Source organism: Trichoderma aggressivum (assembly GCF_033847375.1).
Source record: "Trichoderma aggressivum f. europaeum strain CBS 100526 chromosome Unknown scaffold_025, whole genome shotgun sequence".
Taxonomy (NCBI): Eukaryota; Fungi; Ascomycota; class Sordariomycetes; order Hypocreales; family Hypocreaceae; genus Trichoderma; species Trichoderma aggressivum.
This window is the reverse complement of record NW_026946391.1, coordinates 277,923-304,253: the sequence shown is the minus strand read 5'-3', so window position 1 is coordinate 304,253 and position 26,331 is coordinate 277,923. Positions and strand designations below refer to the sequence as shown.

Sequence of the window (26,331 nt, the reverse complement as noted above, 5' to 3'; positions counted from 1 at the left end):
TATTATTTTTTTTTTTTTTTTTTTTTTTTTTATTTTTTTTATTTTTTTTTTTATTTTTTTTTTTTTTTTTTTTTTTTTTTTTTTTTTTTTTTTTTGAAAAATCCCTACGAGGATTTTTTTTTCTCCAAGTGTTTTTAATCACTACGTGATGAGACAGACTTCTTTGTTTTACGGAGCTGCTTAATTACATCTGCGATTGAGTGGTTGAGTGCTGTCGCATGTGCAATTTCCAAATATTTGGCTCCAAGTTCCGAAAGGCTGATATAGCAGGCCATGATGATTTAAAGACGACATGCGCCGCAATTGGTAGTTTGGCAGAACTGTATTGCGGCCATGTCATCTATAGTAATGAGCTTTACTATGCTGGCATTATCCAACAGCAGCATGAGTCTCTTGCGGACTTGGAGTACCACTAGATAATCAGATATTCTTGCCTTCAAAACTGCCCCCAATGCAACTCTACGACTTGGAAATCAATTACTCACGACAACACACTCCCCCAACTGAAGGGGAACCAATCTAGTTGGTCTTTCGCGGCACAACTAATAGCCTAATCTGCTGTGTGTCTCAATTTTGTGGCGGAATTGGCAGTAGATTCGCGATTGAATTGTCTTAGATAATGATGTTTCACCGTGCAGCCATCACTTGGCTGTGGCTGGCGTCATAATGCGGAGTAGAGCAAACATGTCCCGACCTCGGCACTATAATAAGTAAACGCTTCCCCTCATAAGAATAACATGCAAGGCACTCAGAATCAAGCGGCCGATTTTCTTTCGATTTCTCAGGTTTCGATTGAGCTGCACTTTTCTTTACGGACCAACCAGTCTCGGCAACTTCGCCATGGGCTCTGCTCAACTCCATGGACAGCTTCCCACCTGGGAACGCTTTGCTCCCGGATCAATCAATATTGCTCCCGCTGTGTTCCCCAAGTCCGCGTTGGCTCCATCTCCAGACCTGGATGCGAACAAGACCACTGTTGATTTGGTCACGGAATTGAACGAATCGCTCGCAAAAGCAGACTACCCATCTGTCTCGAAGCTCTTTGTCGAGCAAGGCTTCTGGAGAGACCACTTGGCCTTGACGTGGGAGTTTCGCACAGCACAGGGACCGCAGGAGGTCCTCAGCCTGCTAGAGACAAGCTCCAAATCCAGAGATGGGTTTCGTTTAAAGAACGTTACACTGGACACAGGCTCCGCGCTACGAGCGCCCAGAGTTGGGCCTCTGGATGGCGAGGGACAAGTCATTGGAATAACCTTCTTCTTCAACTTCGACACAGGCATCGGATCAGGAAAAGGCGTGGGCAGAATTATCAACGACAATGGAACCTGGAAGTTCTATTCACTCTACACAGCTCTCCAGGAACTCAAAGACCACGAAGAGCATGTCAACGAAAGACGGCCCCATGGAGTCGAGCACGGCATGAAGCAGGGCCGGCAGAATTGGGCTCAACGAAGAGAGCAAGAGAAGCTGCATAAAAACGCCGACCCAGCTGTTGTCATTATAGGTGAGGAACCTTTACGCTCTGCCTCAATGTTTTATTATTTTCCCAACCCCGAATCAAACTTGACTACGCATAGATTATTTACTGACATTTCCCCAGGCGCTGGACAATCCGGACTCACGATAGCGGCCAGATTGAAAATGATGGGAGTCGAAGCCCTGATTATCGACGAAAGCGCCCGCGTCGGAGACAGCTGGAGAAAACGCTACCATCAACTGGTTCTCCATGATCCCGTCTGGTATGACCACATGCCGTATCTTCCATTCCCGGCCCATTGGCCCATCTTTACGCCCAAAGACAAGCTGGCAGAGTTTTTCGAAGCCTACGTGATCTTGCTGGAGCTCAACGTGTGGAACAAGACGTCGATTGGAGGAGCCAGTTGGGATGCTACGAAAGGGAGCTGGGATATCAAATTGCTCCGACGTCTAGAGGACGGCTCGGTAGAGACTCACAACTTGCGCCCACGCCACGTTATTCAAGCGACGGGTCATTCGGGCTTCAAGTACGTGCCGCAGTTCAAGGGGATGGAAACTTTCAAGGGCGATCGCATCTGCCATTCATCAGAATTCCCAGGTGCCCAAGAAAACAGCAAGGGCAAGAAGGCGGTGGTCGTCGGGTCGTGCAATTCAGCCCACGACATTGCTCAGGATTTCGTCGAAAAGGGCTACGACGTGACAATGGTCCAGCGCTCAAGCACCTTTGTCACCAAATCTGAATCCATCACCGGCATCGTTTTGGCTGCCTACTCGGAAAATGGGCCGCCGGTGGAAGATGTAGACCTGTTGATCCATAGCGCCTCGCTTGCTCTTCTTAAGACGTATCAGATATCCACTGCCAGGAGGCAGGCAGAGAATGATCGTGACATACTCGAAGGGCTCCTACGTGTTGGATTCAAGGTAGACACCGGGCCAGACGGTGCCGGTCTTTTCTACAAGTACTTTCAGTGGGGGGGAGGCTATTACATCGACGTTGGGGCCTCCCAGCTCATCATCGATGGCAAGATCAAGATGAAGTCTGGACTGGAGGTTTCCGAGGTGCTACCCCATGGCCTGCGTTTCGCAGATGGCAGTGAATTAGAAGCAGACGAGATCATCCTGGCTACAGGTTACGGTAACATGCGTGAAAAGACTCGAGTGATGCTTGGAGATGCTGTTGCGGACAAGGTAAAGGACGTATGGGGCATCGGCGCGGGAGGAGAGCTTCGCGGCATCTGGCAGCAGACTGGACATCCCGGCTTCTGGGTACACGGAGGAAATCTCGCGCTATGCCGCTACTACTCGAGACTTTTGGCTTTGCAGATCAAGGGAATCGAGGCAGGCTTGTATAGGTACGGCGAGAACTAGAGTAGACTCCACTGGTCTGGGCAGGTGTTTGCATGACACTGGTAGTTGCTCATATTAGAACTTGAGACTCGGCTCTTGAATCTCAACAACCATATCTTCACCGGCAGTTACTCTCCCAACAGAGTGTCTGTAGATCTCTGTACGCTTTTGGAAACACACCGCTGGTCTAGATTTCTTGTAGTATTGATCGATCGATCCGGAGTGGTCTAGACTCGCTTGCGATTCTTCACTCCTGCTCTCATCCAGGGGCAATGGGCAGGCAGGTAAGCACGGAGATGACGTTGTTTGACGAGCAGATGCCGTATAAAGAGCAAGAGAGGAACTCTGACCGCCTCGTTGCGATGGAAAGCCTAGCTGGTGCTTCTCTTTTGGTCATGAGGATTGCGTGGCCTGGAGGATTAGTAGCCGAGGGAAAGAGGGAGCACAGACACAAGCACCTGATCTCGCTACGAGTCTTGCTCTCTCTTTTTCTTTTCCCCTCTTTTGTCTCCTCTTCCTCTTGTTTTTTCTTTTCTTCTCCATTATTCTTTTCTTCTCCTCTTGAACATCACAACATCTCTGTGTTCTCTACGAGCGCTGAGTTGTCAGTTAAACACTCTCGCCCTCTTCCTACCTTCACAGGGTCCGCCGTATGGGAACCTCAGCAATATCAGCACAGCCGCATCCTCTTTGTTTTTCTTACTCTCTTTGGCTTTTCTGCCCGTCTGTCCCTGCGGCCTATATTGCGTGCCCTCCACTCCAGTAGTCTGTTTCTCGAATCTCAGGCTCTGTTGCTGCCATGCTCTTTGCACAACTTCTCTTACCAGGGACGTCTTTCTCTTTCAACTCTTTTTGCTGTGTTAGTACTAACCTCTCTCTGTTCCAGACATCTTGGTTCTCCAACAACTCGGTCCATGCCATTTGCAGTGGAGTCTCTTCGCAACAATGTCTCATTGCCGAAGAGTCTCATTCCATCTACGCACCTTCTGCACCATTCGGCAAACTCGTGGGAGGTGATTCTTTCCACAATCTGTCTCTGCTAAGGACTCATCCTCTCCATTACTCGGCGTACAAGACTTCTGTCTTCTCTTTCTTTCTCTTGGCCATCGCTCGTTCTGCATACAGACTTGATGGTTTCTCTAGATATGGCAGCGGAGGTAGCAAGCGGTAAGTGGAAGCAGTTGGAGAAGCGGCTGAAGCTCATGTGCTAACCTCCAAGCCCAGCACTTCGGATCTCAGGACTCGCAACTACTTTCTTCATCAGAGGACCACGCCCACTCATCTTGATGTCCTGAAGCATGACAACTGTCTTGTGTTTGTCACCCATACTCTCCGGTCGGAAAGTTCGCAGACGCAAGGTGTGCTCCAAGAGCCGACAGCTCACTAGTTGGTAACTGCAGAGGCCAACCACACCAACTGTCATTGTCACATTCAGTGCATCGCCGACCAACAGGTCCTCCTCGACACATCGTTTGACGGCCATTTGGCTGTGAATTCTGTGCCATCACAGCTGGGCTGAACTGATGGTGTACGCCCTCATGCCCATTGCAAAGGTATGACACCTTGCCTTCCCATGTGTAAAGCAGCCTTCCCAGAAATGTACTAATCGTTGCTAGAATTTGGCCTTGGCTGCGAGTATGTCCGCGAGAGAAAGAAGCGAGGCAAGGCTTCACGCAAGAATCTTTGCTGCTCGGTAGACAGTTGCCGCTGCGGCACAGCATCTTGGCCAGGCCTGGGATAGCCAAGAAGATTGCAAGCCTTCACGCCAGCAGAACGAGTCTTCACGTGGCAGTACTTCATTCCCCCGAGCAGCCCATGACCAGCCTCATGGTCACATAGAGGGCTCTCTATCCGCTCCTTCAGCGACATTGACGGCTATCTGAGAGATTCATTGTTGAATGTTTTCCTCAACCAGAAGCTGTCGAAACATCTGCAGCACCTGGAGCCAATCCTTCTCCCGAAGCTGCGAATTTATTTTGCCGAATTCCCGCACTGCAGGGCCAGTAAATCATTCCCTGATGACCATGAATCGGGAGCTGTCCTTGTTGGCAAAGATCAACAGCCTGCCAAGTGTTTTTCGTGGTCTGGTGGTGGCTCTACCACGAATAACACCAGACGGAGTTCCAGTTGACCTTCTCGACCTTTACCATGCCTTTTGTGCACGGTAAAGTCCTGCGTGGCCTTCAACTGGCCAAAAATGACGACGTGTGGGACTTTGAGGAATCTTTGGCTCCGTTTCCGAGTCCAACTTCGGAGAAGAACCAACTTCCGGACACACTACCTCTAGTGTCAGCAGAGCAAGACGATCAATCGTGCACCCCGGTAAAAGCAGTTGACTTTTCCGAAACTGCGTCCACTATTCATCGCAGTTCCTCTTTCGTAGGGGCCAATGAACCCAAGGCTTTCATTTTATTCCTTATTATCCTTTATTTGTATCATTATACATATCTTACCTTTATTCTTTCTGGCGTTGAATCCGCCTCTGACGCACTATCTCTTGTCAGCAGCATGGCCTGTCACACGGGTACAACCCGGCATGAGAAATTCCTTCTCGCGGATTTTCAGGGACGTCGAGGGCGCACCGGACCCAGCAGAGGTTCTGGGCTCTTCCAGCCATTAAAAGGGGGAGGGGGAGGTTAGAAAGCCAACTGAAGGGGCCCAATGGGAGCAAGACGCAAAAGATGTCGCCAAGGTTGACAAGAAGGCAATGGAACTTTCGATACAGATGCTCAATGGCTTGGTCATTTCTGGCTCTTGAAGAAGACAGACCCTTCCCACCTGGCCGGAGGACCCTCGAGGGGCCGGGCCAAGGTTCACGCCCGCCTGCAGGGTATAGGCGGCGGGAGCTCGCGCGACGCAACAGAAGATGCAGCACCCCCAGCCTCCAAAGCTTCATTTCTCGGGGGGAGCTCCGACGACACAGAGAAGCCTCCGAGCTTCCCCCCGCGGGCCTCGTCTCAGGAAGAGCAGCTTCGTCCAAATGACTTCTTTCGCGCATGCTTTGCCAATTTCAGCAACGATGCGGCAAGACGCAAGGCACATGATGTTGGGTCGTCATGTGGATCTGTGTGGTCACTCCTTGGTCAAGCCTACTTTCTGTTTGCTGCTGTTTGCAGCTAGCTTTTGCCTCCTACATAGATCAGCATAGCAATACACAGAGAGTTTTGCGCCCTTTCAGCTTGTCAGCTTGTCAGAACCATTGAGAGGTATGTCAACGCTACACAGCTCGTGTTTGTCTATATCGACAGCTAATCATCTCCATTCGCAAAGGCCTTTGGCCAAGAAGGCGTCGAATTGTACACCTCGGTCGTCACGTCGCAGAGGAAACCCAGAGCAAACCAAGGATCTATTGAGGCCTCAAGTCACCTTTTTCGAACGCAGACAAGTTGATTGCTAGGGCAGGTAGACAGTAACACTCGGAGACTGTTTGATTTACTTCATGCTTATCCAGCGCCTTTCAGTACTGAAGGGCTTTGTATTGTGCGACTCAAAGCAGAGAACTTGAACCTTCATTTCGAACGCTGTCAGAAGAAGCATTGAAAATTGTTGCTAGCCCTTGGATATTGTCCCACGAGCATTCTTTTGCTCGAGACAAAAGGTGGATGTTATTGTCATTGGGGAGAACATTTGTATCACTGGAGAGTCGGTCATCTTTACTTTGTGCGCTCCGTACACTCTGTGACTCTATTTCCTTTCTGTGCGGTAGAAGCAAGGTTTGGGCATTGTCTTTCATCGAACCAGCTGTCATGATTATTGACTTTTTCTGAGCAGGAGGTTTCTATATTCGATTGGGAAGTGTTTTCGATTACCGCCGCAGACCCATTGAGATCACCGTGAGCGACTTGGCTACACGGTCAAAGAGAATGGCACTTGAGCTTAGGGGCGTGCTAGATCCCGCTTCGATGCACTGCTAACATCGCAACCGCTCATACTCACATCATTGCCACCGTGGGCTTATAATGTGGAGAGATGGGGACAGTGTTGATCGATCTATCGCGATCTCACGGAGAGAAACATCCGAAAGGTATGTGAATGCAATGTCGAATATAATCACGCCAAGAGTAGCTTTTGGCACTCAGAGTATGATGGGAGACTAATGCAGTAATTAATCTCGTCATAGTTATGAAGCTGTGCGTCGTCCGTCTTACAAAGTGTCAAATTTACGGTGCGATAACGTCACGACCTCATCAGCCTTTTGAAATCAGGCTCTCCTCATTCGTCGCATCGAATCGACAAGGCATCATGCATTTTTTTCAAGATTCATGAGATGTTGGCTATATAACACCTGCCACTGAACAGTCTCGGTCTTGTATCTGTTCAAGTTACTTTCATCTCAAGACATGCCACACTTCAACTAAAAATGTTTAGTGTGCGCACCGCTTCTCTCCAGTTGCGCCAGTGTAGTAAATATTTCTCTCCTTTATTTGCCAGTCGAAGCATTCAACAGGCCGTCAGAATGTCTACCATCTCCGAGGCAATCATCAAAGATCACCGTGAGCTCAAAGAATACTATAATGAAGTGGTGAACAATCCGGGAAATCACGATCATCAAGGCCGTTATGGAAACCAATTCACTTGGGAACTAGCCCGCCATTCTGTTGGTGAAGAGCTAGTGGTCTATCCTGCAATGGAGAAATATCTGGGAGAGAGAGGCAAAGCCATGGCGGAGGAAGATCGAAAGGAGCACGCTGTGGTAAGTTTTAGTGCGACCACGCAAGTCTGTCGTGAGGATGACTTACTGACGGCGCCAAATGCAGGTCAAGGAATTGCTCAAAACCTTTCAGAACATGAAGGCTTCAGACCCAGACTATGTTAGCCAGCTACAGAAACTCTGGGGACCCCTATCGGAGCACATCAAGGAGGAGGAGGAGCGGGACTTGCCTACTCTAGAAGAGAAGCTCCAAGCTGTCGAAGGAGAATCGGCATCAATGGCCACGTCTTTTGGTTGGACAAAGGCCTTTGTGCCGACTCGCAGTCACCCGAGCGCTGGCGAACATCCGCCGTTTGAGACTGCCATGGGACTGCTTGCAGCGCCCATCGATCATGTAGCTGACCTGTTCCGCAAGTTTCCCAACAAGAAGGTGTCTCCGAATCCTTCTACTGAGTAAAGACAGTTTGTTTGTCAAGAATTCTAGTTGTATTGGGTCAGTGTTCGCATTTTCACGAGAATGATATGGAGATTTTTGCACTGTCACGGTTTGAATCATGTGTAACTGAATTTCTGGAGTGTATACACTGAACCTGAATGGCTTGAATCTTACGCTAATTCTATCTTCTTTTGGCAACCATTGCAACAAAGGCTGCCGTCTCTACCTATTGCTATGGCTCTCGTCTAGTTTGAGCACTTTGATCAGTCGTCGCAACATGCTGCTAACGCAAAGCTGAACGTTCCCCTCTACAACGCGCTGATACAGGGCCCTGTGCATGCGACTCCGTTGTTCCTGCGACATCGTCAACGCATTGTTGATCTCATCAGCGACTTGACCAACATCCCAAGGATTGATCCGGATTGCCTCTTCCAAGCTACTGGCTGTTCCGCTGAACTCTGATATGATGAGTGGCCCGTGGCTCTCTCTTTGGCACGCGATATATTCTAGACTGGTCGTGCTCATGCCTTCTCGCACAGATGTGTTGACGGCAATGTCTCCGAGTCGTAAAACGGCAAAATACTCGTCCTGCGATAATCTTTGGGTGTGTATTTGAACGGGGGTGAAGTCGAGAGAGCCGTAGGTCTGGTTGATCGAGGAGGCCAAGTCATTGACCTGGCGCGCATAGAGCATATTATCGCCGTCATCGTCTTCCATTGTGGCTGGACTTGTGATTTGCACGAGGACAACATGGTGCCTCCAGCTTGGATATCGGTCGAGGAAGCATTCGAAAGCCTCGAGCTTCTTGTGTACTCCTCCGAAGCGGCTCATCGGGTCGCAGCCAATGATGACCTTTTTTCCCTTGTATAGCCTACGCAACTCATCATGCGTTTTGTCGACTGCGGGTGAGAAACCTAGGGTTGTTATCTTGGAAATATTGATTCCTGATGGGAGCACAGTCAGATGAACTCGTGCTCTGGTGTTTTCAACCCATGCTTTGTTGGCATTGTAGCCAAGGATTCTGGTGCAAGAGTTGGCGAAGTGCTGCAAAAAGTGGAAGGCTTGAAAACAGACAAGGTCGGATCCAAGAATTCCGTTCAATATCTGTTCACGCCGGTGCAAGCATCGAATGAGCTCGCTAGATGGGAAAGGCGACTCGAGGAAGAAGACGATGTGCATGTCTGGATGACGCTGCCGAAGGAGTTCTGGTAGAAGCATCAAGTAGTGGTCGTGAACCACGATTATGTCGCCCGGCTTGTATACTTGGCAGATTCGATCTGCAAACGCCTTATTCATTTGCTGGTAGTCATTCCACCTGATATCCGCGTGACGACCATCTGTTGGCGGACGTTGCTTGTAGTGGAACAAAGCACAGAGATCATGTTCAGCATAGCGCCTCCACCTTGATTGCTGTATCAGCTTGATTCCACCATCCGTGATATGGCGGTCGTCAGCGAGCCAGACTGGCAAGGTTCGCATGTGGTCATTATACAGCTTCTCTTCAAGGGCTGCTTTGCTGTTGCGGGAAATGTACGTCTCTCCAGAAACGAGGTCGTCGTAACCTTGCGAGTGCCTACCGAGCGAAGTAGTCGTTGACGCCGGGATGGATTCTAGGAGCTGCTCGTGCGAGGAAGATGCATCGTCTGCGACAGGGTATATTTCCCCGGTCCACGCGATGACTGTATGCTCCCATGGACTCTCTTTCGAGGATAGATATGCGAGCGAGTCCAGGTGGGTGGAGCAATGGTGCTTGTGCTCTAATTCCTGCTCGACATTAGTTCTGTTTTCCATTGGCTTGTTGAGGTTTGGAAGACTTGCCCATTTCCCTCCTTTGCTATATCGCAGCAGCTGAGGCAGAGTAAACGTTGCAGAGAGGACAGTCCCGCTCAAGGAAACCTCGCCCTGCCGTGGTCCATTGAGAATTCCATCACCAAGTGGCTGAGCAAGCGCCCTGTTGGCCGGTCGTCGAGGGAAATAATCTTGTCTGCCAGATCCAGATTGGATCACCCTTGGGGTTGGGATCCCGTCGTTGGGCTCGCCGTATGTACCCTGAGAGATTCCTGGGGTAACCGGGATGCTGGTGATGGCCTCTTTTTCATGTGGCGGGAGGAATGATTCGGTCCGTTGGTGGACAGCTGGTCTCAGCGGAAGACGCTGTGTTGAGAAGGGCGTGCCAGACATTTTGTTGGGAGCAGCACACAAAACTCAAAGTCAAGAGTGTGATGGAGATGTAGAGGAAATCATGCAAATATTGGAGAATACCGAAATATGCGTGAGAATATTCGATGGCTGGGCAATTTATATCTCTTGTCTTGAAGTCGTCTAGAGGACAAGTGTTATATTGTGGCTCATCAAGAAGTCGAGATCGAGTTGGTGGAAGGAAAGTTTCGTTATATGAGGAATAGTTTTAAGCCTCAGCCAGGAACGACGCGCATACTCTGACGACACAATTTCAACGCCAAAAGCTAATTGGCACGTGTCGTTTAGCTGGTGACAGACTTGGAGGATAAAGGAATAGTTTTGGTTGCTGTTGCTGCTGTGATTCCCGGAGCACTTCCACCGAACAAGATGTCGTTGACGTCAACCCGAGTCATGTTTATGTATTACAGGGTAGATAATAGCTTGCCAAGGCCCGAGGAAGATAAAGATGGGAGGCACAATCGAGATAGTATTGAGATGCAGGAGCATTCGAAGAAAAGAATTGGCGACGAGACAATTTTCTTGCATGCTGCTGTTTGATGACGGAATTATGAACGAATGATGCAGCGTCCGAGCTGTGGCAGTAAGGCGATCTTTCCAGAATATCTCCGGCGTTGGTTACTCTGTTTCAGATCCAACACGCCACCAAAGAAAATTGCTTTACTTTCTGCTGGGGCCAATCTGACGAAGTGGCAATGTAGTTGTCACACGAGATCACGGAGGAGGGTAAGATAATTTGCAGAAGGCTGATTTCGAATCTCACCTTACACTACCTAGTATTCATCACGACGAAGCCGTGATGGAGGGCTTCTAGACGCAAGCAATTCAGCATTCGATGCTCACCAGATGGGGGCTTTACTTTGTGTAAACGCATTGTTCGTATCGCATCCTAGAAACATACAACTCTCCTGAAAAGATTCTACAACATTCTCTATTATTTCGAACTCCTCTACTCTAACCGCTCCGACACCATTGATAATTCCATCGCTCTTCACCAGGCTGTATGCCCGCCGTCGATAACCAGGTTGCTTCCAGTCATAAACGTGCTGGCATTGCTCATGAGGAACAGTCCAGCGCCCTTAAACTCGCTCGTTTCCGCCAGCCGACCCATCATGTTCTCCCGACTCCATGTCTCTCTCAAGCCCGGCACCTGTTCAAAGTTCCTAAGAACCATTGGCGTGACGATGTGTCCCGGGCTCAGGCAGTTGACGCGGATACCGCCCTCGCCGTTTTCTTTGACGGAGCTCCATTCCATGGCAAGGTTCCGTGCCAGCTGTATCAGCGCTGCCTTTGAGGAGTTGTATGCCGAGGACAACAGGCCCTTGTTTGCCACAGAGCCAGACATGCTGGCCACAAAGCAGATGCTCCCGCGGCTTTTGTACTTGAGCATCATCCTGGCCGCTGCCTGAGCTGTCATAAAAGCTGCTGTGTAGTTGGTTTGCATCATTTTGTCCACGTCTTCTACCGTGTAGTCTATGGCGGGTGTAAGCTGCTGTATACCAGCGGCTGCGATGACGCCTTGTAGGCCCCCATTCTCAGAAGCAATCTCTTCCATGAGATTGTTGAGTTCGGACGTGTTGGTGACGTCCAGTTGCCTATACTCTAAAGTGCCACCCCATTCAGGAACGACGCGCTGCTGAGCTCTTTGCCATTCTTGATCGGGCTCTGGTAGTCGATCAAGGCAGTAAACTGTGCAACAGTCAGACACATTGAACGATTCTACACGAAAGCAAGTATATATAGATACCTTTGCCGCCTGCCTCAACAAGCGCCTCTGCCAGGGCCAAGCCCAAGCCTCGAGCACCTCCTGTAACGACAAATGCATTGCCGGCAAGGTCAAAGTCGGAAAACCTCTTGGTACCAACATCGGCCTCCTTTGGTAGTCCAGTAACGTTGGTACCGCTCTCGCCGGCTGTAGTATAACGGCGCCTGTTATTCTGACAGACTATCCATGGTTTGTATGCTGAAAGAGTTGCTCTGCTAGTAGCTGTTTGCCATCTTCTTAGCCCTGCAATTGGCAATCTGCAGCGACTAAGAGAATTGAGACAAGGAGAAATTAGTTTTGTAGACATTGATGCTTTCCTTGAACGCCAAATCTCGCAGCGATTCGTAGTAGCTCGCAAGATGCATATCGGACGCCGCAATGGCAATCGCCGACTTCAAATATCCTTCATGCCAATCGCTATCACCATTTTCACTTATGCATATGCGACGTCATGATCTGCGGCATTCGTGTTTGATCTTTGCCAAGAGCGGTAACGCTAGATACACAATCATAAGCAGCTGCAGAGAAAATACAGAGAAATGTCCGTATTATCAAATAACATAAATCGGAGCATTGGCTCCGCTCTGAAAGGGAAATGCGAGCTCATGTTTGGTGGAGAATACCGTTGGAGTCTAAAGTTTGAGATAGGCAGCACAATTCTTTTCAGCTTACCGGGACCGTGGTTCCATCCTCGGCCCACAGCGTTTGCAGATCATTGCTTGCTGGCAACAACGTACGTGTAATCAACTGGGCAGCGATGTGATATCAAGAGTATTCTCTCGTGTAGCGCGTGGACTGATTCTTGCGAGTCAGGACGACTTCAATGGCTGTAGCCCCCTTTCCGTAGATGCATTCTCGGAGAATAAGGTGCCTTGGTATGAATCCGCATACAAGCGTTTACCCGTACGTCCCACGTCTGCAATGGAGGTCATCACACCAAAATCGTGCAAGTCGAGCAATCTCCGAGTTATATCTGCGGTAGAAAGGATCCGTTGCGTGTCTTTGATAGGGTTGTCCTTGCCATCCTGCCGCAGTTTCTTGGAGGCGTTGCTCTCCATAGCTGCAAAAAGAATAACGTGATAGAAGAGACATATCGAGCAGAGGAAACGTCGAAGATGCAATTCATCGTCACGGATTCGAGCTCGGTCAATCCAAGAAGCAGATATTCCCCACCATCTACATTGGCTTGGAATGCGTCAAAGACTTGTCTTGGGCGCAGTTGGCGCTTTGGCCTTTTGATGGAGTGTGCTGGAATACACCATGACTGCTATATCTGAACTGAATTCTGACAGCGGTCTGTATTGCTCAGTTGACATGAGGGCCTTCGAATCGATCGATCATCTCGTAGGTAGAATTCGGCATACTCGTGCTTGTGGAACGTTCTCGTGCTTGGAGGCATGTCGAAAGCGGTGGAATTTCTTCTGCGAATCCGCGAGAGAGATTCGGGACGAACAGCAGAGTGTTGCGGTTGGAGTTGTTTGCTCGGGCTGGGACCTATTCAAAGGAAATCGCTAGCAGAGATCGAATCAGCAGAGATCAAATCAGCAAGGGCTTGCGATGGACCGGCGCTTGTATGCGTTGGAGCAGCTTGCCAGGAGCCAGCCAGCCAGCTTCTCTGTCTCTGCCTCTGATGGCTTGGGTGCCATTGGAATTGGAGCGAGGAGAAGGTGTACGGTCTGCCGTCACGAGCTCATGCTGCTGCTGCTGCTGCTGCTGGGCAATGAGGGCGGCTGCTTGCACAGGTTCGTACTCGAGACATGGAGGGCTAGTCGACAGCATCTCCTCAAGGTGTGATTGAAGCAGGCCAGGAAGTACCTTCTACTACTGTGTACGATCACGACGTACCGGAGACACGGAGGACCAGTCGACAGCATCTCCTCAAGGTGTGATTGAAGCAGGCCAGGAAGTACCTTCTACTACTGTGTACGATCACGACGTACCGGAGACACGGAGGACCATTCGACAGCATCTCCTCAAGGTGGGATTGAAGGAGGCCGAGAAGTATCTACTACGGGGTACCTCCTTGTATGGTCTTGACGTACCGGGGACATGGGGGGCCAGTCGACAGCGTCTCCTCAAGGTGTGATCGAAGAAGGCCAGGAAGTATCTACTACCCCCATGTATGATCTCGATGAGGACCTTGACAAGCAGGAAACCATGACGAACGCCCACGGGTGGAACCACTCCCCCCCCTGAGCTACATGGTGCGGGCGTGTCGCCTCCTTTCTTTGTTTAGCTTGACAGCGTACCAAAGTTGGTTCCCATCTGTTCATCGAAGACAAATGGATCTCGAGGTTTGTCTGGTGTGTCATTGTTCATCATTTTGATCGCACATGGGCCAGATGCTTTTCCAGTCGGAGGTCGAGCGCTTCGTAGACGCAACATGATGGATCTTTGATGCGTCATACTCTACTGCTGGGATACATCGTGTGTCAAGAGAGTCTGTGCTTGGCCTCGAGAAAGAACATGCCACTACAATGTTTTGAATCTACAGCTGCAAACATCTGGCGTCCACTGACTACGTTTCTGTGTGCTGTGATACCCCACTGCAACTTCAAGTAGCTGTCACAGCTTGTAAAGAGCGCAGCTTGATTTCGCATGGTGGATGCTTGCGGCTATATAGTAGTCACATACATCACCAGCATCATGTCTGGGTTGGCATTGTGCCGTGCCGTAGTGGCATCCCCCCCTGAGGAAATGCTGAGGCGGTAGGCTCAGAGATTCCAGGCATCAACTGCCTTCACCCCCATTAGCCTGCCGAATACGACGACGAAGGAGCTGGTTTGTGAGAGTAACTACCTGTAACTGGCGAGTCTTGCCGAGCTCCTGCACTCAATGGAGTTTCCATTGGCGTTGCAGTGCCCCTTCACCGCCTCCCCCAACTGTCATTCCACCCCTCCCTCAAAACTCTCCTCTCTCCCCTCCCCTCTCCCATTTCCATTTCTTCCTCCACAAACTCATTGCTCTGCCACGAGCAATGAGTTTGCTTCTTCTTCTTCTTTTTCTGCCCTTCTTCTTTTGATATCCTTCTTCCCACCTCCCCCGACGTCGTCAAACCCCCCCAAAAAGCGGGGGAGGTGGGAGAACAACATCAGCATCAACATACCGCATCCTTTCCCCCTCCCCCGACGAACGTCGTTTGCCCCCATCTGGCGGGGGAGGGGGAGAGCAACAATAAACCGTCCTTTCTCTCTCTCCCTCTACCCACAAAACGGGGGAAGAAAACAACAACATCGGTGACAACAACATCGGTGACAACAACATCGGTGAACAACAACATCGGTGACAACAACAGACCGCCTCCTTTCTTCCTCATCCGACGTCGTCTTCCCCAACAAGCCGAGGTGAGAGAACGACAACATCGGTGACAACAAATCGTCCATTTCTTCATGTCCCCGTCCCTCGATGGCATGCTCAGGTGCGTATATTCTCTGCTTTCTCTCTCTCTCTCTTATTCATGGTGCTAATATATGCCACGAAGGGCCTTAACCCATGACCACAGCTTTTCTCTTCCGGCTATTGGCGGGCTAGACCGTTACTCGCCACACATACACAGCCCTTGGCTCACTGCAGCTGAAGACGTTACCAACAACAGGAGGAGACAACATGCTCACCACCGGGCCATTCCATCTCGGTTGACTCCAGAGGAGTGCAATTATCAATGCCGGGACCCGGCAATGCAAACTGGCTGTGCATGTTTGTGCTTCATTCCTGCTCCAGAAGTAAGTTCTACCCACACCAGATCATTGCACCTGGCCTAACAACTTTACTAGACTGCCACTTCAGTGAACCATTTGGACTGGAAGACAGCTCGACTACCTCGATTCACAATGATGAGCCAAGCGGCAAACGTCTATAGAGACAACGGATGGGTTTCCACACTTCTGAGGAAAGATACCTTGGGGCAGCGACATTGTAAGTATTCATGCGTCAATATCTTGGCATTTGTTCCTGAAGCTGATGGTGTAGCAAGACGAAGAGATCTCTACAAGTATTTCTTTTCCCTTCGCCCGCTGCCTGCTTAGCACGGCCGCTCAACCCCCCTAGATAGCCGCGACAATTTGTATTCGGCCGACTGTCTTTGCCGTCATCAGCATTTGGGCAATTTACACAACCAACCTCGGCTTTCTTCACGTTTGGGACAAAGCTTTGCCTGTTTGGTGCGTCGGTTTTTTGATTGTCCCTCAGCCAAACACAACGGTCTAATCCGTTCGGATGTTCAGAGACGCATGGAAGTTCAGGAGTCCTAGCTTTGATCAACCTGAATCCTTTCAACCTTCCAATGGGGACTGGCCCAAGTCCTTTGGATGCCGCATTCACTCCAGTTGGAAGTGTGAGTGGAAAGAGTAGAGGTAGATTGCGAGACATTCTAGTTGGAAGTGGTGAGTGATCAAGAGTAGTGTCAGATTGGGAGTTGGTTCGAAGGAAGATTTGGGGATGTATCACTGCTGAGACGATGGGGATAATAGGAATCGAAGGTCAGACTAGAGTGGCGGATACAATGCGAAAACCACAGCTTTGCACTTTGACCTTGAGATGCCACCGTAGTTGCGTGGCAGCTGCGTAGCTCTATCCATCGGCAGATAATCGTGTGTCGCAATGTGTTGCCATTGCCGTTCGACAGTCATGCCTATCTACATATCCAAACCATCCCTGGTTGTCCTTGATGGCTAAATAATCCTCGTCGGGCACCCAGCTGATAAGGTGTGTGACTCTTGCCTCCAGCTGCGCGCTGAGGAGCCAGAAGCTTGACTAACTGATAACAATCAAGAAACTGGACTCGTTTCAAACCTCGGCCTCTACACTCCATCAAACCAGCCCGACAGGAAACCGGAAAAGCCGAGAGAATCTTGCCGCAGGAGATGAAGCCATCATGGAATCCCAAACAAGAATCACTTCAATTACAGCCAGCCTTCGGTCTCCACTTCCGCCTGGCGAACGCCAGCTACTAGCAGCTGGTTTGCGGATAGCAAGCCCGCTAGCAAATCGCATATCGGCCGATCGAACGTTGCTCTGGGATGCGAGAGGCTACTCCGTTAGCAGCTAGGGGTGTCAGACGCTTGACTCCGGCATCAAGAGATGGCATATTTGCCGGAATGAGCCTGAAAGAGACAGACGTCAAACTCCGGATAGCTCGCTTCCAAACCAAGCAGCGGCGGGTCGATGAATGCGGCGATACGGTCGGCAACGAGGTCCGAGGAAGTCGAGGAGAGCGAAACAATCACCACGACATCGTTCCATCACATCACTTTGATTGTGCATATGCGCCCGGGCTGGCACCAACAATCACACAGTCTCCTACCCAAACACTTCCAGGCATCGTGCTACTGCTACTGTAGTATTTCCCGCAGCGAAATATCGATCCACGGATGCAGACAATTCGTCAAGTCTGTCCATCTCGCGGCCTGCCATTGGCCCATCTCCCCCCGTCAAGGCCCTGCATCACAATCTACAGCTGCTGCATCTCGCAACTCTGCACCAACTCCATCCAGATGGCGATTGGACGGGGGCGTCTCCGCAGGCACCGCAGGCGAGACCAGGGTCAGGCGCTTAATTCCTCGGTGGGCCAACCAAGAACGATTCTCACATCAGCATTGTGACGCCTCCGAGACGCCACAGGCCGCTCATTGGCCTGCCGGCAACGCTGGATTCGAAGCCCGCCTTTAGCTTTGCCGTGGAAGAAGGAGGAGAGATTGAGAGAGTTGTCGCATTCCAGTACGAGCAGCTGTGCGCCGTGGGTTACGATCTGGGAGTACTGCCGCACTACCTATGCCGTGCTGTGCTGTGCTACCAAGGCTGTTTAGTCTAAGCTCCTCATTACGAATACGTATTACATCGGTTCGTGAACATTGACTTTTGATGGTTCTCAATAAGCATGGCTTTGCCCGGACTACTAATAGTCCAACGACGTGAGAGAAGCATCAAGAATTTCAAATCTTTGCCCTTTTGCTCAAGCTAGCACCTCTTGCTAACGAAGCGCTACTCCTCTCAAGCATCGTCCTCGCTACCCGTCCGTCCCCCAAAGGTCGCTGCTCGTATAAAACCAGACAATCACCCGCCTTTGTGGAACGGCCAATGGGAGCCGTGAATCGGAGTCTTCGCAACGCAAGGGTCGGCATCTTGTGAGGGCCAGGGCCAGGTTTCCCTGATTGGGCCAGCCCGCGCCAAAAGCTGTGCGCGAATCACAGCGGGGAACAAGAGACAGAAACGACAGCTTTCCATCCACTCACAATTCTTCGCCTTCTAGCTTAGCCTGACCCGTCTCGGGTGGCGTCTGTCCTCGCCCTTGTCCTTGTCAAGGGAAGGGGGGGGACAATAGCTTGGGCGGCTGCAATGGCGCTTTTTCGTCGCTCCTCGGTGCGGTTGGTTGCTTTTGGCCCCCAGAGACCGTTCTTAAGAACGTCCCGGTTGCGCACGCCTCTTTTCTTTCCATCTTCTCTTCTACCCGCCCCGTCCTTGGCTTCCGCCAACAACAAAGAGAGAAATTCTTTGAGACTCTGTCTATCTGGACAAGAGCTCCGAGATTTGCGGCTTTTTGAGGCTGCCGAATATTCAAAGAGAGAGAAAAGGCTGGGCTTTTGGAGTCGACCCACACAAAAAGAAAGCGAGGAGAACCCTGCGACCAGGAAAATCAACCAGGACGGACGACATCGGAAGCGACATCGTGGCCGATCTACGATTTGATCGAATACATCTACATATACAACAACTACCGAGTTTACCTTACCCCCTCGATATATACGACAGAAAGCTTCGGAATAGAGGAACAAAGAGAATTTGAAATCGATTTCAAGGCGCAGCGGTTCGGCCATTTGCCAAGCCAGTAGAGCATCATATACACGGGGGCAAAGTTACACACACACACGCACACGTACAGATACGACTCAACATGAGGCTATCACTATTTCTCACGTTCGCCCTGACGGCCCTCATCGAGGCCCATACCATCATGGTATACCCGGGATGGCGCGGCAACAACCTCATCACCAACAAAACGTTTCCCTACGGCATGCAGTGGATGTATCCATGTCAGTAACACCAACATCGCTCCACATCCACTAAAGAAAGAAGGAAGGAAAAAAAGAAAACAAAACTAACCATGAATCAGGCGGCGGCATAGGAACAACCAGAAACCGAACATACTGGCCAACCACCGGCGGCGCTGTCTCCTTCCAGCCCGGCTGGTTCCGCGGCCATCTCCAGGCTCAGCTCCAGGTCAACCTCGGATACGGCACCGATGGCCCCGACGGCGGCCCGCCAAACATGTCCAACATCATGGTCAAGCCCTTCATGCTCCAAGGACCGACCAACAATCCCTATCCCGGAACCGTCTGCCTCCCCCAGGTGCCTCTACCTGCTGGCGCAAACGTTTCTGCCGGCGATAGGGCGACGATCCAAGTCGTTGAGCTGGCTCAACACGGTGCTGCTCTCTACTCTGTAAGTCCTGGTGGGAAAAAAAAAAGGAACAAGGAAAACCTTACACGGTCAATTTCAAAAAGCTAACTAAAAACCTTTCTTTCCAGTGCGTCGACATCATCTTCGCCGAGCCAGGCGACCCCCGCATCCCCATCGTCAACGAGACAAACTGCTTCAACTCGACGCAGTTCGGCTTCGGCCAAATCTACACAATCACCACCCAAGACCCCATCCTCGACGTGGTCTCCTCGACGACGTCCTCTGCCGAGTCTCTGCGCAGATACAGCTGGGCGGGCTGGCTTCCGCTCGTTGCTGGGGCGATGTGGATGCTTCTGTGATGAAGAGGCGATGCGAACGGCTCTCTGATGGAAAAGAGAATGGAGGCTAGAGATGTGACGGATGATGTTTCTGTCCTTTTCCTCTCTTTTTCTGCTTTTCCTCTTTCCTTTTCTTTTTTTGGTCCGCATAATTACAACATATACCCCTGGATCTTCACCCCGTTGACGAGAGCTGGTACATTCTTCCTTTTTCTTTTTCTTTTGCTTTCTTCCCTCTATTCTGGCGTGGGAACAGGACATGGCGTTGTTGGGCGTTTTACGAAAATCGGGGGCGAGGCCATGTTTACTTTCCCCCTTGTATATCTCAGTACCGTTGCTTTGACAGCTGAAGCTCAAAGATGGTGGTTCTTTCTAAACGAAACGTGTATATATAGTAGATATATATATCTATACCGCATATATATAGAGCAATGTGATATGATCTCACACTTGCCCAACCCCCTGTATATTATGCTTATGCGCCGAATGTCATCTTATCGTGCTTCATTTCTATTCATGATTTTCTTTATCCCTGATCCCTCAGCCGACCGCTGTCTCTTCTCCAAGCCTATCGCGGGATTACCTTTAAGCACTCATTCGCGACTCCCTTGATCCGCTCTTCCGAACTCTTGCTCGCGGCCCCTTCTACCCATGCCACCACTCCTAAGCTCCTGGCTTCATCCTTGGAGGTTGAGAGGATAGTGCCGAGGGCGACCAGCGCACGATAGAGAACCTCTGAATCGGTCTGGTCCTTAAGGATAGTGCCCAGCACAGTGACCAGCCGCCGTCGTTGTTCGGGAATCAGCAGCTTCTCCTTGTTGACAAGAACAGAGTAGTTGACTGCCACTGTTGTCAAAGCGACCAGCACATTGCGGTTGAACTTGCCAATCGGCTCTCCGCCCTTGATGCCGGCGACACGTTCCAAAAACGAAATGGCTTTGTCTGCTTGAGAGCTGGCAAGGCTTCGTCCGTCGGCAGAGCCAAAGAGGTTGGCAATCGTTCGTGCGCCCATCATGGCAGCATTCTCATTGGGGGGAAAGTCGTCGGGGATCGACGAAGCAACGGCAATGTCCAAGAGGGTCAGGTCCTGGGGACCCTTGAATTGCGCAGCTATGGGAAATCTAGCCACACAGCGAAGCAAATCAAGGCCGGCCAATCGATCAGCATAGGGCCACTCTGTGACAATCTTGAGGATCACGTTGAGGGTTGGGGTTGTAATGGCCTTTGAAGAGTCTAGAGCTGCCTTTGATGACTGTAGGGTGGCCTCTTCTCCGGGATTAAGAGCAACATCTTTTCGCCCAGACGACATCATGGTCTTGTTAACATTGGAGATTTTGTTCAGGATGGCTATTAAGCGGCTACTGTTAGAAAATGATACTGTAAAACCAGCATGAAAAGGGTGCTTGGTTTACTCACCTTCGTACTTTGCGGCAGAAATATTAAGGTATTCCCTCTGCGGCAACACCTTTGGCGTCTGAGACTGAGATTCTTCTTCCCCGGGTCGATATCGTGACTCGGTGCCGTATGGGTCGGGACCTGTGGATCGTTCAGACTTTCCGAGGGTGGCACCCTTTGTGTTTTCAGTAATGAAGTTGGCCACGTTATCCAGGTAGGATAGGGGCAGTTCGTTGTCATTGAGGAACTTGGTCGCCCTCTCGTAAGGATTCTCGGACAGGTTGTAGGGGAGCTTGAGCGCAGGCTTCCCGTCCTCAATATCGACGTCAAAGACGAAATCGTAAGACTGTCCGTTGTACTCAACCTTCTTGCCGGTGCTGCCGACGGCATCCACTACCGTACCGACGTTGATCCATTGCTGCTGGGCCATGGACCATGTGTGCGCAGTGATATTGCCGTTGCTCTCCTTGATCATCTGAACTTGGCCCTCCTTGGTGCCTGCCTTGGACGTCAGAAATTCCGGGCCAGGCAGCTTTTCCTTGTTGATGCCCCCGAGCTGTTGCTGAGGGATAGCCGAGGCTTTGACTGAGTCCTGAAACTCTTTGAGCGTGGCTTCGTCTGCTACGGCCTCTGATCGCCGAGTGAAGATGCGCGCAACGCCATCGCTGGCCCCTGAAATGATGTCTCCCGTCTCTGGGTTGACAGCAACTGTCCACACAGATATGGCTGGGTGTGTGATGGTCTGGACACATTCGGATCCCTTCCATACTCTGACGGTGCGATCCTCTCCAGAGCTGACGAGTTCACCAGATGGCAAGCTCGCCAGGCTGTACACGAAGCTTTCGTGCCCGTGGAGCTCACCGACCTGCTGACCGTTGAGCTTCCACAACCGCAGAGTGCCATCGTTGCTTGCACTGGCAATATCGGCACCGCTGGGGTGGCCCTTGGGAACCTTGCACAGCGCTCGAACAACATCGGGAGTGTAAATGGTGGCTGCCGGAACGACGTCGCCGCCCCTTGACTGCTTCAGATCAAACACTCGAATGCTCTTGTCAGCGCATCCCGTCACCACTGTTGCCTCATCAAAAGCAACGACGCTCCAGACGGCCATGCCCTCGTGGCCGCTCAGCATGTGCTCAGTCTCCCACTTGCTCAGGTTCCAAACTCGAGCCTGACCGTCCCATCCTCCAGAGACAAGGCAGGTCCCTTTGGGAGAGACATCGAGAGTACACACGTTGTGCGCATGTCCAATGAGAAGGCGCTCGGCATTATCGGCTGCTGATAAGCTGGGCGACTTGACCTCGATGATGGTATCTTTGCCTCCCGAGACGACGAGACCGTTCTGATGCTCTTGGTTCGGCGGGAAGAAGGCCACAGTGTTGACGTACTCGGAGCCGCGGCTGACAAGCGAGCCCTCAAAGGCCGGGGGCGTGGTCTGTGTTCGTCGCCATATCCGGACGGTACAGTCTCTTGATGCCGAGAGAGCGAAGTCGGGACAAGGGAAGCTGACGGCACGGACCTGCAGTAGTAGAAGAGGGGAATCAGTAAAGGAAAGGCTCGCACATGACATGGAGATGTAAACAGAGGGTACACAGGGGGTAAACGGAGGGTGAACGAAGCTGAGGGATCTCGTACGTCGGCTTCGTGGCCAAGAAGCTGCGCTGAGAGCTTGAATTCGGCCATGGCAATGTCAAGCTCCGGATCGCGATGCCTCGGTCTCGCTGGTGGGGGTTGCGCCTCAATCTGGCGAAGAGGGGAGCGATGATGCGACTGACGGCAGAGAAGGAGAGACGAGGCAAAGGGAGCGGTTGAATTGCTGTTGCAAAGCGGGTGAAAAGACGACGGTATGAGCAAGATGGGTCTGCTTGAGATGAGCCAAGAAAGCCGGAGCTGAATTGCTTTGTCAGGCGTTTTGGGCGGTTGTTGGAAGTGGATGACGATGGAAGCTTGAAGACAGCTGGAGAGGCAGCTGCAGTACGTACTCGGGCTGGTGACTGCACTGCGATCCCCACCGAGTCTCAGCACCAGCATCAGCACAGGCGCGCAATGGCCCCCTTCACAACGGATACAGGCAGTTTAGCGGGCAGTTTAGCGGGCAGCTCCAGTGGGCTTTAGGGCGCTTTGGAACATGTACATGTAAGCAGGGTGTGGCTTGTGGCGCTAGAACGAGGAAACGAGACGGTTTGTCCAGGCACGGGGGCGGGTAATATTGAAGGAGGTTTTGCCTGCTTGTGTTGGCATAATCTTTGTATATTGAATGCCTGATGCCACGTATCAATCATAAAGATTCATTCAAAAAATCAGATCTTGCAATAGGTCATAGGTACTATGTAGGTAGGTAGCATAACCAATCCTCTCCAAGTCTGACGTATTGAATCATGAGCAAAGGTAAACAAAGGCGCCACACTTCAGCGACCCCTCCATTTGTGGCGGTGCTCCCAATTCACATCTTCACCAGCTGGGAGCCCAAAATCCTAGCATCGATAGCGATAGCCACAGAGGCTCGCAATAGCGCCTGCTCGCCTGCTAAACCCAGAAGCTCGATGCGCTGCCCCGCTTCCCCAGCAGCGGACAGAAATCATCATCCAGATCGTCCTGCTGAATCTTTGTGGCCCCGGAATCTCATCAGGGGGCTGTGGTGATCGCCTCCAGCTCCAGCTCCAGCTCTCTCTCTCTCTCTCTCTCTCTCTCTCTCTCTCTCTCTCTCTCTCTCCCCTCCCCTGCGCTCTGCTCCTTCAACCTCCAACGGCGCCATTCACACGCTGACGCCCGCTGCAATTCCCGTGTGCTGGCCCTGTCTGTCTCGCCCGCTGTTGGACAGCTGCTTCCAACTCCTTGCATGACACGCCCTCGATTCGACTCGACTTGATTGCCAGCTGCCAACCGTCTTCTCTCCTTGTCGGCCGATTGATACCTCCTCGTGCGCTCGGCGAACTTTTTTTTCTGCCTTCTTCTCTCTCTCTTGCTTTTCGACCAGGGCTTCTCTCCCTCATCGCTGGGATCGTCGATTTTGTCTAGAGCCTCGCTGACCCCCTAATCCAAACCCATCTTCAAACTTGAAACACCTCATACGGTCCTTTTTATTTTCCGATTGACCTTTGGCTCTCGGTCCTGGCGCTTCTGCTCGCGACGCAAAGACTCCGACACTCTAATTACCTCCGCTCTCCTTCAATTCACGCGATCATTCATCGTCATCATCGTCGTCATGGCAGCCGAGGTGCCCCGACAATACGTTCCGCTGACCTGCCACGGTCACTCGCGACCAGTTCCTCACATCAGCTTCTCTCTTCTCGAGAAGGAAGAAACCTACTACATGATATCAGCTTGCAAGGGTACGCATTGGCCCATCTCAGGCGGAAGCATGTTACTTGGCCTGGGCTAACTTTGTATTCCTATTCTGCAGACGGCAATCCCATGCTTCGCGATGGTGTAACGGGCGACTGGTAGATATACCCTTTTGTGCGCCATGCTGTCATGGACGAACCCATGCTGATTTCTTGCGTCAGGATCGGCACCTTCATCGGACACAAGGGCGCTGTCTGGCAGGCCAGGCTGAGCCCTGATGCGTCCAACGCCGCGACCGCGTCTGCCGACTTTACTGCGTACGTGACATTTTCTTTTCTGCGGGCGTCGAGTAGTGGGAATTGCACGTGTTCAAACATTGATGATATATTGTAGCAAGATCTGGGACACCCACACCGGCGAACTCCTGTACACCCTGCAGCACGACCACATCGTCCGCGCCGTTGCGTATCCGCCCGACAATTCAGACCTCGTAGCCACTGGCGGCATGGAGAAGAAACTTCGCGTCTTTGACTTGTCCGACGTCCCGGGCGCCAACAGCGGCAACCCAATCACGATCCCTGCCTCGGCCGGATTCGAAATTGGCGAGGGTGTGCACACGGGCTCCATCAAGTTCATCTGCTGGACCCAAGATCCAAACGTCATCGTCACGGCTTCGGACAAGACCATCCGCTGGCTCGATCTTCCCAGCCGAGCTTGCATTCACCAGGAAGTGCTGGACGGTGAGATCCGCTCTTGCGAGATGGTATCTCTGTCGCCAGAGTACACCTCTGTTACGGATATCGGCGGCGGAAAGCCCGTTCTTGCTGTTTCCGCTGGCAAGACTGCCTACTTCTGGGGAGGCCACCAGGCGATGGAAGAACTGAAGCGCATCGTTCTCCCCTACACCATTGCCAGCGTGGCCCTCGATGTCAAGGGGCGCAAGCTGGTTGTCGGAGAAGAGCCGGGAACATGGGCCAAGGTCATTAGCTACGACGACGAGGTGGAGCTGGATGTTCACAAGGGCCACCACGGACCCATCTGGTCCATCGCCTTTTCGCCCGACGGCAAGCTTTACGCAACAGGCTCAGAAGACGGAACCATCAAGATGTGGAAGAACTGCGACGGGTTCTATGGCTTGTGGAGAGGCGGCACGGAGCGATCTGCGGAGTAGAGAGACGCAGACCGCAGCTTCGCCTCCTCATCAGACGCGGCGCGGACCTCGAGCCAATGCTTCACGCCAGGCAGCGGACAATCCGAGGACTTGATCTGCTGTGACGTGATAGTGCCTCCAGCTGAGAGCTCCCTTGCCAAACTCAATTTCCTTGACGAGAGCTACGGTGGCAGCGGCAACATGCGACGGCGTGCTTTTCGGTCGTCCAAGGGCTGAAGGCTGCTCCGGGATGCCATCAGGGGGATTGACTGACGCGGCAAAGGATGGGAACAAGCCGTGCCGCCGACATCATCCTCACCCACGGGCGAGATGACTAGATGCATGTTTTTTTTTTATATTTATATGAAAAGCATGTGCCTAATTTTTACACATAGTTAGACATAGAGCTCGGTTTTGAGCCGCCTAGTTAACCTTGTATGATGGTAACAAATCAGTGGAATAAAAAAGAGACTAGCTAGAGTCGACTATGCAACCATCACTTTTCCATGATGCCAATTTTCGGCTGAATTTCTACTTTAGTTTCCATATTTAATATTCCTAATATTCTCCCATGATAATCGCGATTAATCTATATTCTTTTTTATCAGATTTAAAAGGAATATGTTAGGTAGTTATCAAAAGTGATATAGGCTTACCCTCCGCTGTCACCCTGCAGGTCTAAAGTGGTCAAAAGTCTGCGACCGCTCTCCTCTGAGCTCCACCCAAGCACATATAATTCAAAAGAATCAACATTGAATCCACGTGCATAAATAGAAATAGAGAGCTACTATCCACTTAGAAAAATAATTATTATTTCGAGTTTAAGAATATCAAGGCTTGGAAATAATCCCCATACAAATTCTGCGTGGGTTTCGGTTTTTGAACGGTTCCTAA

The 26,331-nt window shown here is 51.2% G+C and overlaps 7 protein-coding genes across 7 annotated transcripts; 4 read left to right on the top strand and 3 right to left on the bottom strand.

Moving 5' to 3' along the window:
- Positions 1–840: 840 nt before the first annotated feature.
- On the top strand, positions 841–2,844 carry Triagg1_6407 (uncharacterized protein; the record flags this gene model as incomplete). Its single annotated transcript, XM_062901028.1, has 1 exon — positions 841–2,844. The coding sequence occupies one exon, from the start codon at positions 841–843 to the stop codon at positions 2,842–2,844; it is 2,004 nt and encodes a 667-aa protein (XP_062754660.1).
- A 4,435-nt stretch (positions 2,845–7,279) lies between these two features.
- On the top strand, positions 7,280–7,931 carry Triagg1_6406 (uncharacterized protein; the record flags this gene model as incomplete). The annotated part of the gene is made up of 2 exons (XM_062901027.1): positions 7,280–7,516; positions 7,581–7,931. 2 exons carry the CDS (start codon positions 7,280–7,282, stop codon positions 7,929–7,931), a joined length of 588 nt encoding a protein of 195 aa, XP_062754659.1.
- A 201-nt stretch (positions 7,932–8,132) lies between these two features.
- Triagg1_6405 (CAZyme family GT20) lies at positions 8,133–10,091 on the bottom strand (the record flags this gene model as incomplete). Its single annotated transcript, XM_062901026.1, has 1 exon — positions 8,133–10,091. The coding sequence occupies one exon, from the start codon at positions 10,089–10,091 to the stop codon at positions 8,133–8,135; it is 1,959 nt and encodes a 652-aa protein (XP_062754658.1).
- Positions 10,092–11,100: 1,009 nt separating this feature from the next.
- On the bottom strand, positions 11,101–13,653 carry Triagg1_6404 (uncharacterized protein; the record flags this gene model as incomplete). Its single annotated transcript, XM_062901025.1, has 5 exons — positions 11,101–11,798; positions 11,857–12,038; positions 12,766–12,934; positions 13,239–13,368; positions 13,438–13,653. 5 exons carry the CDS (start codon positions 13,651–13,653, stop codon positions 11,101–11,103), a joined length of 1,395 nt encoding a protein of 464 aa, XP_062754657.1.
- Positions 13,654–18,763: 5,110 nt separating this feature from the next.
- On the top strand, positions 18,764–19,628 carry Triagg1_6403 (uncharacterized protein; the record flags this gene model as incomplete). The annotated part of the gene is made up of 3 exons (XM_062901024.1): positions 18,764–18,902; positions 18,983–19,311; positions 19,398–19,628. The coding sequence occupies 3 exons, from the start codon at positions 18,764–18,766 to the stop codon at positions 19,626–19,628; spliced, it is 699 nt and encodes a 232-aa protein (XP_062754656.1).
- Positions 19,629–20,175: 547 nt separating this feature from the next.
- On the bottom strand, positions 20,176–22,685 carry Triagg1_6402 (uncharacterized protein; the record flags this gene model as incomplete). Its single annotated transcript, XM_062901023.1, has 3 exons — positions 20,176–20,954; positions 21,024–22,521; positions 22,638–22,685. 3 exons carry the CDS (start codon positions 22,683–22,685, stop codon positions 20,176–20,178), a joined length of 2,325 nt encoding a protein of 774 aa, XP_062754655.1.
- Positions 22,686–24,207: 1,522 nt separating this feature from the next.
- On the top strand, positions 24,208–25,458 carry Triagg1_6401 (uncharacterized protein; the record flags this gene model as incomplete). Its single annotated transcript, XM_062901022.1, has 4 exons — positions 24,208–24,334; positions 24,406–24,445; positions 24,509–24,604; positions 24,681–25,458. 4 exons carry the CDS (start codon positions 24,208–24,210, stop codon positions 25,456–25,458), a joined length of 1,041 nt encoding a protein of 346 aa, XP_062754654.1.
- Positions 25,459–26,331: the final 873 nt, after the last annotated feature.